At 31.8% G+C, this 19,390-nt stretch overlaps 1 protein-coding gene across 1 annotated transcript; it reads right to left on the reverse strand.

The window, feature by feature from the left end:
* Positions 1-488: 488 nt before the first annotated feature.
* Positions 489-18,149, reverse strand: LOC127723431 (plasma kallikrein-like). Its single transcript, XM_052230058.1, has 8 exons — positions 17,904-18,149; positions 6,965-7,108; positions 6,419-6,508; positions 6,046-6,226; positions 4,909-5,008; positions 3,460-3,886; positions 2,746-2,879; positions 489-1,133 (listed from the first exon to the last, which is right to left on the reverse strand). Exons 1-8 carry the CDS (start codon positions 17,980-17,982, stop codon positions 969-971), a joined length of 1,320 nt encoding a protein of 439 aa, XP_052086018.1. The 5' UTR covers positions 17,983-18,149; the 3' UTR covers positions 489-968.
* Between the last annotated feature and the right edge of the window lie 1,241 nt (positions 18,150-19,390).

Here is a 19,390-nt window from a genome sequence, read left to right on the forward strand (position 1 = left end):
CTGTACTACCGAAATATTTATCTTATTTTGACCTTTTCACTGCCATCTTCTTGATACATATTCCCAACCATTGATCAGTCCTCCTGTATCGCTCACAAGTAAAGCACCGATCCAAGTTCCTAGCGCCGCTTATGTAGTTAATTTCATTTCTTTTGACACAGCTGACAACACACACATACATGTAGAACAAGCTAAAGTCTAATGATGAGATAACAATCAGTGCGTTCCAAAATGATGTATTCTCCAGTGGTTTGTAGTGTCAAGTTTTAAAGGAACCGTTTAGATATCATTTCAATATGGATATACAAGTAATGAAAAGTAACTTTAGTATCGAGGTATTAATATTCATTAATTCCGTTTTGATAATATGTTCTAATCACCATGGTTAACATGTTGCAACATTACTAGTGGAGTACCCGTCTACTAATTAACATTTTGTAACAGAACACGTCAACACGCGTCTACTAATTCGTCAAGAAAACAACACATTTGGAATTAAATCAGTAACAGGTATTTTATTTCAATAAATTGGGAATGATTTGAAATATGATAAAACTATACGTTTCTGTTCAATATAAATCATTTAATGATAACTACAAAATATTAATCACCTTTTTTTATTTGCCACTTACAGCTTTTTGCCGTGTGTTGTCACAGTAACCGAACACTAATATATTAATTAGTTCTCTCAAATTTTCACACTTCCACATTTGTAATTTATAGATAGTAATAGAACAAGTAATATATGTTTGACCTTTGTGTCTTAAATTTATTACAAAAAATTAAAATAATTTACTTTTTTATAACATTCTAGTATCAGATTTAAAGTTGTCAAAAATAGATAAATAAATAAGAGTAACAGTATCGCTAGTTGTAAAGCTGTCGTGCCAATCACATTCTTGTTAAGTATCGCCATTCCCTGAGAGACTTTGAAATCCAATTAATAATTCACAGACCATCTAAGATAATTAACGGGCGCCTGTTTGCTGCTTTATCCAGTCAACGTATGACGTCACACGAGTGAAGACACTCGGATACCCTTGTTTATCACACCCTTCTGTTCCCCAAGATACAATTCCCGTCAAATAGTATCTACCATTGCGTTTACAGGACATCGGGCTTCCAGAGTCACCCTAAAAATATAAGAAAATACAATAGACAGATTGAATGAAAAGCGAACAAATATTTTGTCAAAATCAAATTCTATTTCAAATCAATAAGCACATGTGACTGGATCAAAATTCTTATATTTTCAATTTTATATTAACTTGTAATTTTTTTATCTTCCTGTTTCACTGCCCTTTGGTGAGGGGGGCTGGGAGGGGGAGGGGGAGAGGAGGGGTACTGTTGTGATCTGTTAACTATGATTATAATCTATAATTCACGTTGAACGATTATAAGGTTGTGTGGGGTACATGCCAATAAGACGGCAACCTAACGACAAGTAACCAAAGTCATCTACAGGGTAACATACAGTTTTCAACAACAGACAACAAATGAATCTCCTAGTTAGTGTACATGCAAGACTCATTCATTGTGTGTAACATATAATGTGGAAAAAGTGCTTTTCATGATACTTAAAAATATAAATTTAGTGAAATTGTGATCACACAGGTTTCTCTCAAATTGCCCCTGATGAAAGGAAACCCCCAGAAAACCAGATGTATAAACACAACTGTTAAATAATTCTTGATTGTACTTTCCTTGAGTTTTATAAAAAGTATGTTGCTGCAAGATGTAATTTGTGTTTATATATATTGGTCTAAAACTATTTTTAGCTATTTTATTTAGACCCTTCAAAATATAGATGCTTTTTGCATCCGATGTGACCTTGAGAGGTCATACCGGTGTTATGTTGCCGCAGACATTTCCTTGCGTTTTTGACTGATAACCGTTCGTATTTCGTATAATTACGCGGATATTATCGAGTGCAAAATAACATTCCTTATCGCTTGTTATATATTAATTTCATCAATAAATATTCATGAAAATATTTTTTAAGAACATAGATAAATGATATGATAATGTTTTGTCGTGAGAAATATATATATCAATAACAAATCATGAATACCGAAAATTTGTGTTAACGCACGCGGAAGAATATCTCGAGATCTTTTTGCAACAAAAGCGGGAAAATATGAATGCCTACTCAATTCCAATCTATTAGGAAAACGAATTATTACAGAAGAGTGTCCAATTTACACTTGCACTGCACTATCATTAGAATAGTAGAATAGAATGATATATAAATGGATGAAAATTTGCCTGTAGAGTTACATGTATTAAGATGATCTGCTATATATAACTGATATACAAATATTAATATAATATATAACAACAAACCAGAGTATACTGATAACAAATGATTATATCACTTCAATATAATAATTATCACGGTGAGGTTGAATTCCCTGTCATTTATTCATCATCCACACAGGAACTTGTCTCAGAAAAAAATATATCTATGTACCTTAACCTAACTTTCAGGTATTGAGATATGATTTTTTTTCGGAGACAAGTGCTTGTGACCATCCACCAGAACTTGCGATCATCCGATGTTCAGTACTTCAGTACTTTGATTAATCAATTGTATAGGCTTTTCAATTCTGGAGCCTGAAGCATACCTGGTGAAAGTTAAAAGAGAAAGTATTGGAATTGTTGTCATCACTTTTTAGCGATTTACTGGAAGGCTACAGTTTTTGTCAAATATCTGAATTCCCTTTCCTTCGCGTCTGGTATACTTACTGAGCAAGGTCCATACGTGCCATCACCAAAGCAGATCATGTCAGAATCCATGTTAGTTTTCCAGTACTCACTACATCTTGTGTTGCTAATCACGTGACCATGAACTTGCCGCAAGGATGCATCAGTATCGTCTTCTGTAAAGAGAATAAATATAATGTCAAGGTCACTGATGAAATAAACGTTAGTAGCGTTTCGGGTCACTTTCAGAATAGCATTGGTGTACGTTTTACGGTATTACAATTCAAGGGTCAGCAGTTCTTGTTTCACGAACTGGTAATAAAGCATTCTACGGCAGAGGATTAATAAATGTCTCTTATTTAACCAAAATTTATACCATTGGTACATGTAAATTGTCTACTCTCTCCTATCATGACTGAATGTGAAGGTTTTACACGAAAACATTTTTCCAGGACAAGGAATAGACAAGACCATTTTATGTATAGATAAACAGCACAAAAATAGAACACTAAAATAACACAAAGAAAACAAAAATAAATAAAATGTGCACAGGTCATTTCAGCAAAGTAAAACAAATCTTTTTTTTAAAATCCAGTGGCGAACTCGAGTGCTTTGGAAGGACAGTTCCTGTTCCACTATTGGCATCTGTCTTGTTGTTAATGACAAGGAAGAAATACTGATAAGTAGATAAGTAGCAATCATAAACGAGGAAAGGAGGAAGATATAGTGTACATAAAAAGTCGATGATACACTTACCATTTGTATCTCCCCACCCTGTCACCCAACACTGGTCAGAATTTTCAACATCAAACAATTCCACACTGTTACTTTGTTCTCTCTTAATCCTAATTTGCCTCATTAAATCAGGGACATCCCTTCTAAATCGGATATGGTTGACCATGTCTAAGTTTGGAGAAATGTCAGGTATATTGAGATGGTTAATGTATTCATCTATTGATGGTTCCTGGTTCAGATTAGCATCGTTGTCGTTTCTCTTTAAGTTGTTGTTAGGAAACTGTGGATCCCCCTTCAAGGGGAGACAAATCGTCTTGATATAATCAGTAGATAGATCTACAGGGCGTGCTAGCTCTATTAATGCAATATCGTGGGCGTACTGTTTGTGAATTGGTACAGTCTCATTCTCCTCGACAGTTTCTCTCTGGTCAACTCTGTAGTTGGGATGCTAATAAAATCAAAGTTGAAAAATATACTAATTAATAATTTACGTGAATAATTGAAATTAAAGCAATGCGTTGTTGACCTCTATCTTGTAAATCGTAGGTTGTTTAAATCTTTCCTCCTAACAGTCTATTTGCTATATGTTCTCAGTTCTTCATTTTCTATAAATTCAATTAGCCATTTGCATTTTATGAATGTTTGCTAATGAAATGCCAAATTAATAATTACATACATGACACTGTTTTCACAAAAAAAGTTATAATTCATCAAAATTATGAAAGCCATAAAGAAAGATCAGAGCTGCAAGCATTTAAAAAGTTGATCTTTTGGCTTGAAATATTGCTCTTAGATTTTAAAGAACAAATGTATGAGCAAAATGTGTCATTAAACTTAATAAAAATATTTAAGTAAAAACAACAGTTTAAACAACAGTTTACGACTTTGGAGATATCATATGGTTGGATAAGAATCGCTATAGCATGATACATAATCACTTGATATTACTTATCAAAGTATTTTATACTATTAACACGATGAGTGTCACATGTGGAGCAGGATCTGCTAACCCTTCCGGACATCTGAGATCCCCACCTGTTTTGGTGGTGTTCGTGTTGGTCAGTCTTTAGTTTCATTTTTTGTGTTTTGAATGTCCCCTTGGTCCCTCCCACCCCCCATTGTATGCACTTGAAATAATTTTGAAACACATATTTGGTATAAAAATAAACGTAGTTTGAGTAAAAAGTAAAATGAAAAAATACCGAACTCCAAGGAAAATTCGAAACGGAAAGTCCCTTAAAATATAGGATGCCGGACAAAATTTGTTAATGTATTGCTTTTGAAAAAGCAAGAAGAGTTTAAATATATCAAGTAAAGTTAGGAAGCGAACTGCTCTAATTTTAAAAGTTAAAAACTGCTTTGAGTATCTCACTCAATACAACATGGAAGTAGTAAAAACAATATCAGCATTATCATTGCAGAAAAGTACTGTTTCATAACTTTTCTGACTTTGAACTTATATGAATATACCCGTATAATTCTGTTGATAGGAATATCAGTTCCGGATTCTCCGTCATACAGATAATGCAGACCTACAGAAACACGCCATCTTGAAGGCTGGTTGTACCATCTATAAAGACAAAGATACCTCAGTTTTATTATAAACGTTAGAAAAAACTAGGTACCAAATGATCAAATATACTTTATGTCTTGTTAGCAAAAAAGATTGTATACTAGTTATCAAATCAATTGTTTAAATTCCCTATAATTTTAGAATCCGTAATTTTGATTGGCTGACAAAAATTGCGAGGCACTCCAATATCATATTTCCGTATTAAATACAACAGCTATGACTGCACGTGCTATCCGTCACAATGTTAATATAATGCATTGAAAATCAAACGAAAAGCTTGATATAACTCTTAATTTCATGGTTGTAACATAAAAATGTAATTATAAGAATTAAATGCTTTTTTTTATAATTTTATAGGGTTGAAAAAGCATTGATCGTGTGCAAATTTTTATTATGAAGAGCGGTATTAAATATGCTTCGGTTAACGCTTTTACGCCCCCAATAAAATTATAAAAAGAACCATTCCGTTCTTAATTAAAGTAAGAACGAGTATACTGTAATTCGGAAATGTACGTGGAGCTAACAAAATATGTACATGTGGACTTCAGAACATTGAATAAAATATTGAGACTCGAACAACAAGTATAATGTAACCGTTATCAAGGATATTTTTCCTCATATGGGATGTTGCTGGAGGTTTTCAGTAGTAGTAAATTACAAATCGTCAGATCCTTAAAACAATATTTGTGATATCGTTTGGTTTATAAAAAAAATGTCTACGAATGAACATAGAAAAAATATATGTGATATCGTTTGGTTTATAAAAAAAATGTCTACGAATGAACATAGAAAAAATATATGTGATATCGTTTGGTTTATAAAAATGTCTACGAATGAACATAGAAAAAATATAAACCAATTCCGCAAGAATCAACGTCCAAAAAACCGAATGTATTTAAATAAAATTCCCTTATACTGTGAATGATATATTAAAGTTTCAATAATATATATAGGTAGAATACCGATTTTAGTTTAGCATGTTTAGTGTAAAAGAATTATAATTCCACGAAGGAAACCAGCTGCGTGCGCCTTACCCCTTTAAACAATGAGCTGCAGTAACTACCCATCTGTCACTGATTAAAGCTCCACCACACATATAAACTCCTGTCATGAACCGCAGCGCCACCTGCCATGGCCAGGCGCCACGTGGTGCATTTGTTCCTCCGATGATACGTTTCGATCGATGTGGAATTGCAGGCACGCCACATTCAGGATCTAGAAATGTAGAAATGTAAATATTCAAAACTTTCAAAATTGAAGACAAAAGTAGAGAACCCTGAACATAAATATTTTACTCAAAAATGTTAAGCTTTTGATTGTATGCAAGAACAAGTATATAAATAACTGTATCATCTATTCATTTTGAACAGAACTATAAAAGAGGAATGTTAAACATAATTTCAGTACCTCTGCTGATTAGAGCGTTCGGAAGCTCTATTTGAGGAGTTGTAGTTGGCGCTAGTGTCGTTGTCGTCTGCATCGCTCTCATTTTTTCAACTGTAAAAAAAATCAAAGTAAAAATAAAATATACAGCGGATGAAGTCGATGTGTAAATTGTAGGTGATATCTGTATAATCGTGTGGCTATGCAAAAAAAAAGTTTCTTGAAACGTTAAAGCAAGCTTTTTATATAAAAACCAGAGTATAAGTTGGTATCCTATCGTCAGGCAAATTCTCATTCAAATACTCCCTTGTTTTAATAGCAGTACATTCCCGGATCTTATTCTACATATTGTCTTATTGTTAAACTTGCTATTGTTCGAAAGGTGTGCATGTGATTGATCTCAGAAGGATAAACCTCCAATTAACCTTTAACTAATGTAAAGGTCTTTATTTTTTCTTCTGCATTCACCAAGACTTTTCAAATACATAAAAGCAACCGTGAAGTAACATCTCTTTAAAATATGTTTTTTTCATATTTATATAAAATATTTGTTATTTGTAGTGAACTTACCATATGCTGGTGGCGCACAGCAGCTGTCAATAGGTGAAGAACACAGTGATATACCCCATGAATGTACAAACTTATATTCACACTGTGGATTACATGTACCATCTAAATAACTACATAGTTCAAATTGATATCCAATGGCATAACCTGTAAAATACCAATATGTTTATATAATTAAAAACATATTTTACCGAGATCGTCGATCAATTGCACTATATTTAATGCATTATGTTTTAAGGTGTTTATATGCGAATAATCAGCCTCCTATTTGTTTTGTCATCGTGGCTAGTGACTTTTGGAACTTCTCCTTTGTTTTTATTTAAATCGTAAATAGTTATTGTAACTGTTTTTGATATCTCTGTATCGATGTTATGCATTGGTTTTATGATAATAAAGGTATACATATAAGAAAGCATTAATGAAGACGAACGACCGTCTTAGTTAGATTTTGGATAAATATCATGTGTCGAAATTCTAAACATTTCCACTAGAGTATAAATAAACACCTTATAAACACTAAGTCTTATATATTCAAAGTGTTCATAAGTCATTTGTAGGTACACGTTCAGTAATACAACATGATGTTCAAGTAATCTCAAAGTACATATACGATGATGTGATATTGTGGATTTAAATGAAATTAAGAAAACTTTTAGAAAATGTCCTTCATATGATTTTTTTTAGTCAAAACTGGTTCTTCCTCTTTTTTTTTTCGCGCCAAAATGCCAAAGAAACTTAAAGATGTCAAAATAGTTCGACATAATGTCAATGAAAACTTTATCAATAATTGCCTGTTTGAAAATTCATTAGTTTGTTATTTTTGTCTTAAATGCATTTCAGATATTTCTTTATCATATTTAACACAACTTGGTATAGATATTAGATATGTATTTTTGTAATAACTATGACCCTTTATCTCTGCTTTCTCTATAGGCTTGCTGCGTTCCGATTCGAATATATATTAATATATTGACAACTTCAGATAAAAGATTACAGAAACTTATTTTAGATAGTTAAAGTTCTAAAAATAGAATAAAAACATATTTCTTCAGGAATGTGTCAAAATTTGCGCTGGTTCAGTTAAAAGGAATAAGCTCACACAATCTTTAAGATTTCAGCAAATGATCTATTAAATCGTCATTATCTAATGATTATGTTAGCATATGTATTTCACGGTCGTTGATTAGAGGTCGTTGATTGACCTTGTGATAATATTCGACTTTGGTCTTTCAAAAGTGCCTGATACCCTCAACACGTAGCAAGTAACGTATGTTTAAGTATAAATATTCTTTTGCGAGATAAAGAAGAAAACGCACGAACAAATATGAAAATAATTGTAACATTTCTTATTTTAATTTTTATGCATGAATTTTGAAAAGTACATTTTTTTTAATTGTTAATGCATATAGTAATCTTTGGGAGAATTAACTGCATATAAGTATAAACAGAATATCCAAATGTATGGTAACATAACGACAGAATCTGTCCCAACAGCTTCACGAATGCGGTCCGATAGAGATCAGACAGTGAATCGACGCAGGACATTGTTACGATGTTTGACCCGATACAGCACAATCTGTCACGACATATACATGATTGTAATCCGACTAGACGAAATCAACCGAGTTTCCAGAATATTACGGGACGCATCTAACTGTTAGGAGTGCTTGGAAATCTGAAAGCAATATTCCCGAAATAACACCATGAAAGCAATATCCCCGAAATAACAACATAAAAAGTCAAAATCAGCTAAGGAACTCTGGTGCATCAGGAGGATAACCATATATTTTTGACAATTCTACGTTGATTTGTAAACTGAAAATTTTTTCAGTGAAAAAGTTTTGACTTTTAGACTAATGACACCAACACAAGGACTTGCAGTAGCACCAATCCAATGATAGAATGATATACAATAATATCACAACTTTCATTATTGACTTGATACACAATATGCCCTATATGAAAGTAATTTCTCTCAATAATCGTGCTTGGAAGTAAATAGTATCTTCAACATTGATGATTTGACTGGATTTCTTAGAGCATTTCTTTTTTTAAAGTTCTGACCGTTTGAACAGTTTGAATTGAAACTGAATTTCTAGAGAAAGAATGGAATACTAATTGAGTCACCGACAGTAAATCTAATACATTAAAATTACCAATATCCTTTAAAAAAAGAAAATGCGAACAATATATTAAAACCTCAAAGCATAAGCGCTTTATTACATTGACATGCGTGAATGAACATAAACTTTCATTGTTGTTCTATTACTGTAATAGAAACCAAAGAATATGAGATATCCATCCATCCATGCATGTGTTTGCTTGCAAGCTTATAAAAAACCCACTTAAGTAATATGAAGTGTTGATGATTTAAAGCCACGAAATTTAAAAAATGTGTCTTTTTTTCTTTCAATGTCTGGCACTTGGTCAATACCGCTTCTGGTGAACTACTATTTACCGAAAAAAAACATCAGCTAAGTAGTCCCTGTTTGGATTTTCCCATATGTGGCCACTATCTTACATTGCATTTTAATATATTATACATTAAGGTTCTTCGATGTTAGTTTTTCATGTTTCAGATTTCAAAATATTTTGACAATGAAAATTATGCATAGAGAAAAATACCGCTCCTCTCTGTCAAGATCATCTGCTTTAAAAACCTTACTATACCTTTCAATTAAATTCTTAAAAAAAGAAAACTCTTCCCAATAAACCCAGAATAAACATAACAGACTAAGCAATTTCACAAAGACGTAATAACTGAACCATATTAGGTGTTATATATAATGTTAGTTAGATCATTTTATTCACAGTGAAGATTATAAAATTCATGCACGTGCGGATATAACAATAAAAGGCAAAAGTCAATTGCTTACGAGCTCATATCGGTTTTTCTTTCGACGTGTGTGTTATATATGTATACTTTTGTTTGTTTTTTTATTTTCAGTTTTCCATTGGTCATGATGGTGACAGCCTTTCTTGTGATTTTTCATGGCCCGTCTTTTTTTACATTAATATACAACACATTGATTCATCTCATTGATCAATGAATATCAGCAATTTGGCAAGTCTTTATTTTCTCAGCTGGTATGACAAATTATAAGTAGTATATCCGTACATTCATATTGTGAATGATATTATGAATGAAATTCTTCAAGTAGCACTATTAGCAAGGAATGCTCGTTATCATAACTCCCACGAGCAGAGAACAGCAGGTTTTTGGTATTATAAATGATATAAAATCATATCGCAATTTCAAGCAAGGTTTTTTTCTTTATTTTTAGAGCAATCCTATGATTGATAGAGAATCCAGAAAACTGTCATGAAAATGTCAATTTACTGATCTTTCATTTACTTTGGAAGGAAAAAAAAACAGAAAACTTCGCTTACCTAATAAAATTGTATAAATATTCTATATATAAATTTAAAAATGAAAAAAATATATTTTGATTTCCAATGAGAAAATTATCCATAAAGTCCACAAATAAAAACGACAATGTTCAAAGAGCTCACTACAAATAAAGTCTACTGTTACTCCACTTCCATATAAAGCAAACGGTAATGTGAATATTTCCTTGTACTCGCTACGAAACAGGATAAAAGCTCGGCGAACCTTCGGACAATATATTGTATATGAACATGGGCTTATCTCATGGGAGCAGGACGTTTAAGTGAAAATTTTAAACTGTTAGTTGATATTCTAGCGCCAACATTATAGTCAATCTTAGCGCCGGATTAATCCGTTAACTTGTATTTTCCACACTTACGGAGTTGAAAAATTCTAATGTTAGTTTGGTAAAAGACAGAGCAATATAATGTTAACACAAATCAAAGACAGAAATGTGCAATATGGGACGGATTCCGTTATTTGAACAACAAGTTATTAAAACGAGCCAAGATATTCAGACAAAGTAAAATGAAGGAACAGTTCTAACTGCAATTCTATGATAAACATTGCTGATGTGGTATATCAAGAGCCCATTATATAAGTACGGTTACTGAAATATAGATTCCCAGCTTAAACTGATTTGCAATATTTTGCCGCTAAAATGGGTTAGAGGAGAGCCGCTAAAACAGATTATTGATATCCATTGGCGCCGAAACAACCGATCTTTTTTTCGCTTTAATGTCCTCCGTTGATCCTCATTGCGTGATTATTTTCTATGAAAATACGTTATAATTAAGTTTTCATAATTGCAGATGTAGCTGTTGCTTATTGTATTCGATACAATTACGGGTATATTTCCGTGGTGTAACCACATAGTTATCAGAAGCATGAAACCGAATTGTAATCCACATGGTACAATTGCATGAGCAATTTCAATTAATGTTTTATCATTTATTGCTATAAGATACGCCTGCGTGCTGACATCAAATATCAAATGGAATATAATCTTATATCATATGAACAAAAATATTGAATTATAGGAAACAAATCTGTATTTATATGATTTAAAACATGTAAATTTAATTATGTTTCTATTTTTACTACTGTAGTGGGCGGCGTGATTAATTATTATAAGTGTACTTGAAATAATGATTTACACAAGGGACGGTCGCTATATCCCATTCACGTTTACAAAAGATAAAATAGGAGTGTTTTCACAAAAAAAAACATCATGCAAAGCAGAAACACCACAAGCTTTGAATATTTAACTACTACTCAGCCAATTTGGTTCTAGTGTAATCTTATATTTTTTTTAAATTTAAATCAGCTTTTAATGGCCATATAGCGCTACAACTGTTTCGGTTGTTGTACATTCTTGGTTTTCAAATATTCGGCCTTGAGCATTCCTCATGAAGGTCAAATCTAGAAAAGCGTTTCGGACCCCTGAAATTTATTAAGTGTTTTTTTTCCTTCATTTTTATTCTAAAGGAATGTGTTTATTTAGGTCTGTATATTATTCCAGGATACTGTGTTGTCCAGGAATTATTGATCTATTACAACTACCCTTTTTAATTTCTAAATTTAACTTTGATGATTTTAATAAATTTCAACCATGCATTTTCTTGACCACACGATTAAATTACCGTGGTTACCGTCGTTAGGAGATCTTAATGCGGAACTGACAATTTATGTAAGAAAACGCAGCCAGATCAATCAGAATATGAGCGGGAGGTTAATTCCGATTATCGGGGTATCGGAAGCTGCACGTAAGGTATTATAGTTACATTCGTATGACTTATTCAGCATATTAGATACCAAATGATCGGTTTAGTTTATCACCAAGCTGTTTCCTGTCCTTTCGTATGAAAGTCGTCATCATATTGGATCGCAAATGATCCGTATAGTTAATCACCAATTTGTTTCCAGTACTGAATGGACGAAAATTAAAAATATCAAACTCCTCGTTTTCAGCTGAGATTATTATAACTGTGTTATAGCAATAATCTCAGTTTCGGGCAAAACAATTGATTTCGCAAACTATGATTATTATTTAACCCTTTGATCTTTCATGTATTTAGCCCAGTTGCAAAGCAATATTAACATAATAACACCCAGTGCCAACACTAACACGAACTATATTGTCATTTTAGAAACTTATTTAACTGTTTGTTAATTGCAAAAAAAAAAATGTGTTTCTTTATTTAGCCTTACAATTTAAATCTTCATATTGTTATATGAACTTTATTTCCATCAATAACTTGGATTACGTCTTTAAATTCCCTTTGCGTCCAATAATTTATTAGATTATTTCTATTGACTGCTATTTTGGTAGTTAGTATGAAAAATAAGTAGCAATTGGTTATATGGATGGATTGATGATTGCTTAATGGCCACTGTTTAATTATTTACTGCTGGTTTATCCTAATAACTTTACTGAAAATGTGCTATCATGGAAAGAAACACGAAGGGACAATTCGACAGTAAACAAACTTCAGCTGAAGTCTCAAGTTACTTCTATGACAACGATAATTTTGTTCAATGTACTGTGATTTGACTGTCCTTTTGACAGTCCTTTTGACAGCTTCCATTTCACTACAGTATCCTTGATAAACACGGTACCATATATTTTTCGTGTGAAAAATTGAACTTCATTGATTTCATATTAGATGGTGATTGAAGAACCGTATTTAAATTTTATTTTTACCCCTCCAATAAATGATATGGTATTCCTTTTCAGTGCTTGTATAATTATTGATTTATATATTTATCTATCTACCTATTACTTTAGTAAAATATAAGCATTATTTGTATAAGAGCAAACATCATTTTGAAACCAGTAACCCCAAAAGTTCTTTTGTAATCAGTCTAATGAAGATTGAATCCTCGAATAGTTCTTAACAATGTGTGTAAATTAATATTGACATTTACAAATCAGGTGTCCATTGACAATATGTAGATATAAACTAATTATTTTCTGTATTGATTATCAACGCTAATTCTGTAATCTGAAACCATACTAGTAAATGTAATTCTGTTGTTTCAGCTAAATCTTGGAGAGTTCAAAACGCTCAATCATTTGCACTCATAGAATTGCCGGTCACAATTTGACAGTTCTACACACCGTGAATGAAAAGAAAAAGTGTTTACGATTAAAACTATAAATTCTATTTCATTTTTCATCATCAGCTGGTAAATTGTAACTGCATTAATCATAAAGCTGAAGGAGCATTCTGTATGAAAATGGTAAAAAAACCATTTACTTTCTTTATTCAAATACATTTATACACTGCGTATTCAAAAGAACAGGAACGAGCAGTTAGAAAGTTAGAAATATGAGGATGGTGGATATGCAAAAAGGAAATCTCTTTTCAAAGTAAAAACAATGTCCATAATACTTATATGCACAATTCAAATACGAAACAAGTGTTAACTTCGTCAATATACATGTAATACGCTTTAAAACATAGTTATTACTAATCTGTATGTTACTGTTTAACAGCACCCCCTCCCTAATGTTTTTTTTCTCTTTATTTCCTTTTTTTTTCAATATGATAAATCCGCAATACAACAAACACACTAGAGTACGGTAATGATTACTTAGAAATGTAAGTGTACGTAATCATTATCCATTTCGTAGATAATTTGTAGTTTCTAATAAAATGAAAATAAAAATATTTTTCCTAAGATACTTACACGAAATTATATTATTAAAAAATAAGAAGATATGGTTTGATTGTCAATAAGTCAATAAGAAAACTATCCAATAGAGCCTAAATGAAGTAGAGGTCACCGTATGGCCTTCAACAATTACTAATATATATGTATATGTATGAAAACAAACTATGAAACCAAACTGGACATACTACCACCAAAGACTAAGATTTGACCTTGGAAACTAAAAAAAAATGATATCCAGGTGCAAGTTCACCACTTGAATTTCTTTGGGTTTCTGATGTTTTATTTATTTTCATAGTGATCTGCTAGGAAAATAAGATGCTAAATAAAATTGTATAAAACCATTATGGCAACTACGGTTAAGTCTTTAAAATTAATCCTAGATGGTTTGAAAAGTTGAACTTTCTGTTTGTCAAAGTCGCTTTTTAATGTAAATTATGTCTTTTGGTGTTAAAATGACACATAATAAGAAATCAATAAAAATATCCCCGAAACGTTATGCTATAATTGAATATAAAATAAAATATAATACACTAAATCGTACTTTCAATGATTGTGTGCCATATATCCTGTCGCGCTAAGGTCGTCCTGAACATGCAAGAACTATTTGCGCCTAGACGTTAAGCAACCAACCATCAATCAATCATGTCGCGCTAAGGCGGCGTGAAGCAAACAACAACCGATTAACAAATGAATTATCCGAATGATTATTTGGTATCTGCGGCAAAAGTTCGTCTAAGTTTATGCAACTTTCTACTTTATGTGTATCATGTTTAGTAATAAAATAAAAATCACTATATACTTTAAATATAAGCTTCCGTATTCATCGTTTCTCCACACATCTATCCGTTTGCTTGATTCCACATATTTCACAGGGAATTAAATGTACATTGAATATATTAATTAAAGCTGAATGGAAACAGTTGAAATTACTGATTGTGATGCTTGCAAAAATCGCTATGGCCACGATGTAACCATAGTAACATTTGACATTTCATTAATGTATAGAGTAGAGAATGGAAACGGGGAATGTGCCAAAGAGACAACAACCCGACCAAAGAGTAGAAAACAGCCGAAGACCAACAATGAGTCTTCAACGCTGTGAGACAATCCCGCACCCGGAGGCGGGCTTCCGCTGGTAAACAATGATGTGTAATAGTTCACACTGTAACTTTCTTTACAGTGTAGATATGTTTTGAACCTTATTCCATATTCTTTTAAATTTTCCAATGTCTTTGTTAAATCTGTTCATTGTTTTTTTTGTTTTCTCTATTTGAAACGGAAACCTAATTGCAATGATCGTAAACATGTAAATATAATTATGTTTCTATTTTTTAAAAAGCCCTGAAATAAGGGTTTAGGATTTAGAGTTTCAATAATAATAATAATAAAAAAAAGAGGAAAACAAAACAGAATAAACAAACAAAAGAATAATTTCGACGGCATATTTTATTTTTGTATGCTAAAAACTGTTGTTGATTATTTACCACAAAAAGGCAATTATAAGCTGTAGACTCACACATGTATCCATTTGCCTTGATTAGCTTCTTCTCTGTAATCAAATTGTTTATCCCGCCCTTTTAGCGTAGTTTGGATGATACCTTTTACCTGATTATTTATTAGTGAAATGAAGTTTAACACTAATTTACAATAAGTTCTGAATGTAAAAAGAATGGGTGTGTGTTTTTATGATTTTTGTTTGAACTTTCATATCGAAAAGATATTAAAATTATTACAGAACTGCACGTTTTTTTCCGTTGACATCCTCATTTGAGTATATACTGTACAAGGTACACGTGCTCTATAAACGTACATTTTTAATAAGTGGTAGTATTAAAATAACAGAATATTGTTATCTTCAATCGGTAATAAGATACAATTCATTTTTATCTTTTATGGACGCTGACAGAAATATTTTCAATTATATATGAATATGAATTTGTTACTGTAATGTACTTTTACGAAATAACCAATTTATTATGTTATTTTAGAGTTAATGTATTTATTAGACTTTTAAATATTTGCAAGTATCTTGTACCATTTTTACCAGTACCCCGCTGGCACTTGCCCCCGTTGTAAAGGGGTAGTTTCACAATAAAAAATATATATATATATATATATGTAGGACTCTAAAGTGCGATGGGGACGCTAAAACGCGATGGTCACGCTAAGCACTTAGGTGCGATGGTCTACGCTAAAGTGCGATGGTTTGATACGCCAAAGTACGATGGTCTGTGCTATTTTATTGAACACGCTAATGTCCGATGCCTCAATACGCTAAAGTGCGTTTTCCCGACAACAATGGAAATCAACAAAAATGAAAAAGCGGATTACTTTAAAGTTGACGATGTGTATAAAACACTTAGAAACCATATTTTCCAGTAATTCGGTAAAATTAATTAATAAAGTAAAATAACCCTTTTTTTTGCTTGTTGAACGTACAGTGGCAAATATCACATGCATATACATGACGATCATACGCATGACCATTTGATCATTTATACTGAAATAATTTTAGTATTTCTACTATTCATGTTAAGGTTACAAAATATAGTTTAAATTAAGAGGAAAAGAAGATTCTGGAGCTGGCTCACTTGGATGTTGAGGAATTAAATTCGTCCAATTTTAATTTAGTAGCACCTTCTATGTTTGTAATTATATGTTATGAATATGGCTTAAGACAGGTTCATAAAGTATATACTAGCAACTGCAATGTAACCATTACACTTTTTTGACAAGTAGCGTTCTTTAAATAAAAAATGAGACATATATTCTACCAAGACCAAATGTCGTCGATGTATGCAACTGATAATTAGGTGTCAGACCACCAATTAAATATCCCTATCTGTTCAACCAAATTTTGCAATTTTCACAGCTTTCTAAATATTTTACCTTAAGTTTAACTTCATAGAAACCAGATATATCCTGAATTGTACATGTATAAGCTTTCTGCATGCCAACTTTCAACATACATTTGAAGCCTTCTAAGAAAAAAACTGACCTTCAAAAAAGAGGTACTCCAAAAATAACCCCTGGTTTTCTGGAAATCTTAAATTAGTATACTATGGAGCGCATTAATCCTCAATTTTTAATGCAAACTCATAGACAAGTAAATTTTGGCTCAAAATGGTCTAAATATATTTCTCTTTCACCAAAAGGTTCATTTCTGCAAATTTGTTGGTTAGTTTAAGTAAACAAGGACATCAAAAGCACTATTGTGTGTCAGAGTAGGGCTATTTTTCATACGTTCTAAATTAGAGGGAGTAATTGGTGGTCTGACACCTAATTACGGGCTTTAATGTGGAGCCTTAGCCTACTCCGCATAGCAATCTATATATACACAGGGCCACACAATGACCAGTGTAAAACAAACAAAAAGAGAAAGACAACGGCTTGATTACTAAACATAATAATAAACGAAAAACTACAATAATAGAAACACAGCAACATTGCCTGAACCCCTTTCCCGTTACACCATCGCATTTTAGCGTGCTATACTATTGCACTTTAGATGGTTATACTATCGAACTTAAGCGTGTCATACCATCGCACTTTAGCGTTTGACTCCATCGCCGTTTGCGTATACCATCGCACTTTAGCGTGACCATCGGACTTTAGAGTCCTACATATAAATAAGCAAAAATATCATTATTTTTTTATGTTTGATATTTTCAGATCATTTCCGGCTTGGACTATTAGTTCCAGTTTCCGGTCATTCTTCGTACCGTCCGTGGAAAACGAATACTTCTTTTCACATTTCAGGATTCTTAACTTTTTATTAAAACATTTTAAAATTTATTATTATATTACCCGTCGTCAAGAATTTTAAAACACCTATATAAATTTAAAATAGTGAAAAATAAAATTCATTTTACTCACCTTTTGCTGTTTTCAAACATATTAGTGCCGTTGCTGCAAGAATTGTCACTATTTGGTCAAAACTGTTTACACTTTTCATGATTTTGTTTGCTCTTTTTTAAATGAATTATAAAATTCCTGTTTCTTGTTAGTTCCACTGGTGAAAGGATTATGCAAAGTTAACTAAGGAATGTATAAATTTATAGGACTGCAAGAATTTCACAAATGTAAATCTTATCGCTCCCCTTCCTTGTTTCTGAGTGGCTGTTCCATATATGGTCATGTAGTATCTTCCATTCATAAAACAGGAAACGTGGTATAATTATTCAAATTTTCATATTCCACGTACGTTCTGATAATATTTCACATTTTCATTTACAATTATGATAAATTCTTCAATAATTCCTGATATTTACAGAAATCGAATAAAGTAACTGTTAGTGCTTTGAAAGTTGTGACTGACTGACCGTTCTGTACTCACGAGAACCAATATATCATAAGCGCTAATTATCACAGACTAGAAAGTTATCTTGTATAAACAGAGATAGCCATCATATCTTCGGAAATGTTTATAGAAAATTTTAACTACAAAGTTAAGAAAACATTGCTCTCAGCATATATTTGAAGGTCAGTGGTCTTACGTATCTCTTAAATCTAAAAACTTTGCTCCAATTCTTTATGATAATTAGATATATACAATGTTCCAACAGTAAAATCGGGACAAGGAAGAACAAAACTAATGACGAAATAAAAGTTAATTGAAGGATAAACTCTTCCATACTTCGTAAAATTAGGAAATGGTGTATGTTTTTTTGTAGTTCCTGCAACGTAAAACTACTCTCAAATACGTAATAGGATTATTATAATCATTTATTAGAACTATAACAGAATGTAGTCAACCTTGTTTTAAGTATTGAATAAAACGTCTGAAATTGACTATCCCATAATTAGACACTTGATGTACGTTCTTGGGATATTTTGATTAAATTTATAATTACTCTCTATTTTTGTACTATTTATGTTGATGTGGGTCAAATAAGTTATATTTGCAAACATCCACGTATTCATTCATTAAATACGTTCTGTAGAAGACAAAAGTTACGCAATACATATTATTACTCAATACTCTAAAGAAAAGGTATGGTTCAGTTTTAAAAAAAATGTATTGCAAATATATCTGTGTTTTATACGGTACCAAATTAGATATATTATCCTGTTTACTGACTTCCTTTTCTATACAAGTATTCAGATAAGACCGTTTGCCGAAGTACGTCAAAAAAATTGATATACTTGAACCTCGAAATTTCGATATATTCGAAAGAAAATATATACGTACATACACATTTTTATATTAAAAAAAGGAAAGTGCTAATCATGAATGAAAAAGCAAACAACTATAACAAATAAACAAGAAAAACTCACATCTGTAGATGATCAACCATCTTTATATAACAATATACAATAATCTGTTCAGTATCATATGTCAGTCTTACTATTGCCTGAGTCTA

Source organism: Mytilus californianus, unplaced genomic scaffold (genome assembly GCF_021869535.1).
Source record: "Mytilus californianus isolate M0D057914Y unplaced genomic scaffold, xbMytCali1.0.p SCAF_1, whole genome shotgun sequence".
Taxonomy (NCBI): domain Eukaryota; kingdom Metazoa; phylum Mollusca; class Bivalvia; order Mytilida; family Mytilidae; genus Mytilus; species Mytilus californianus.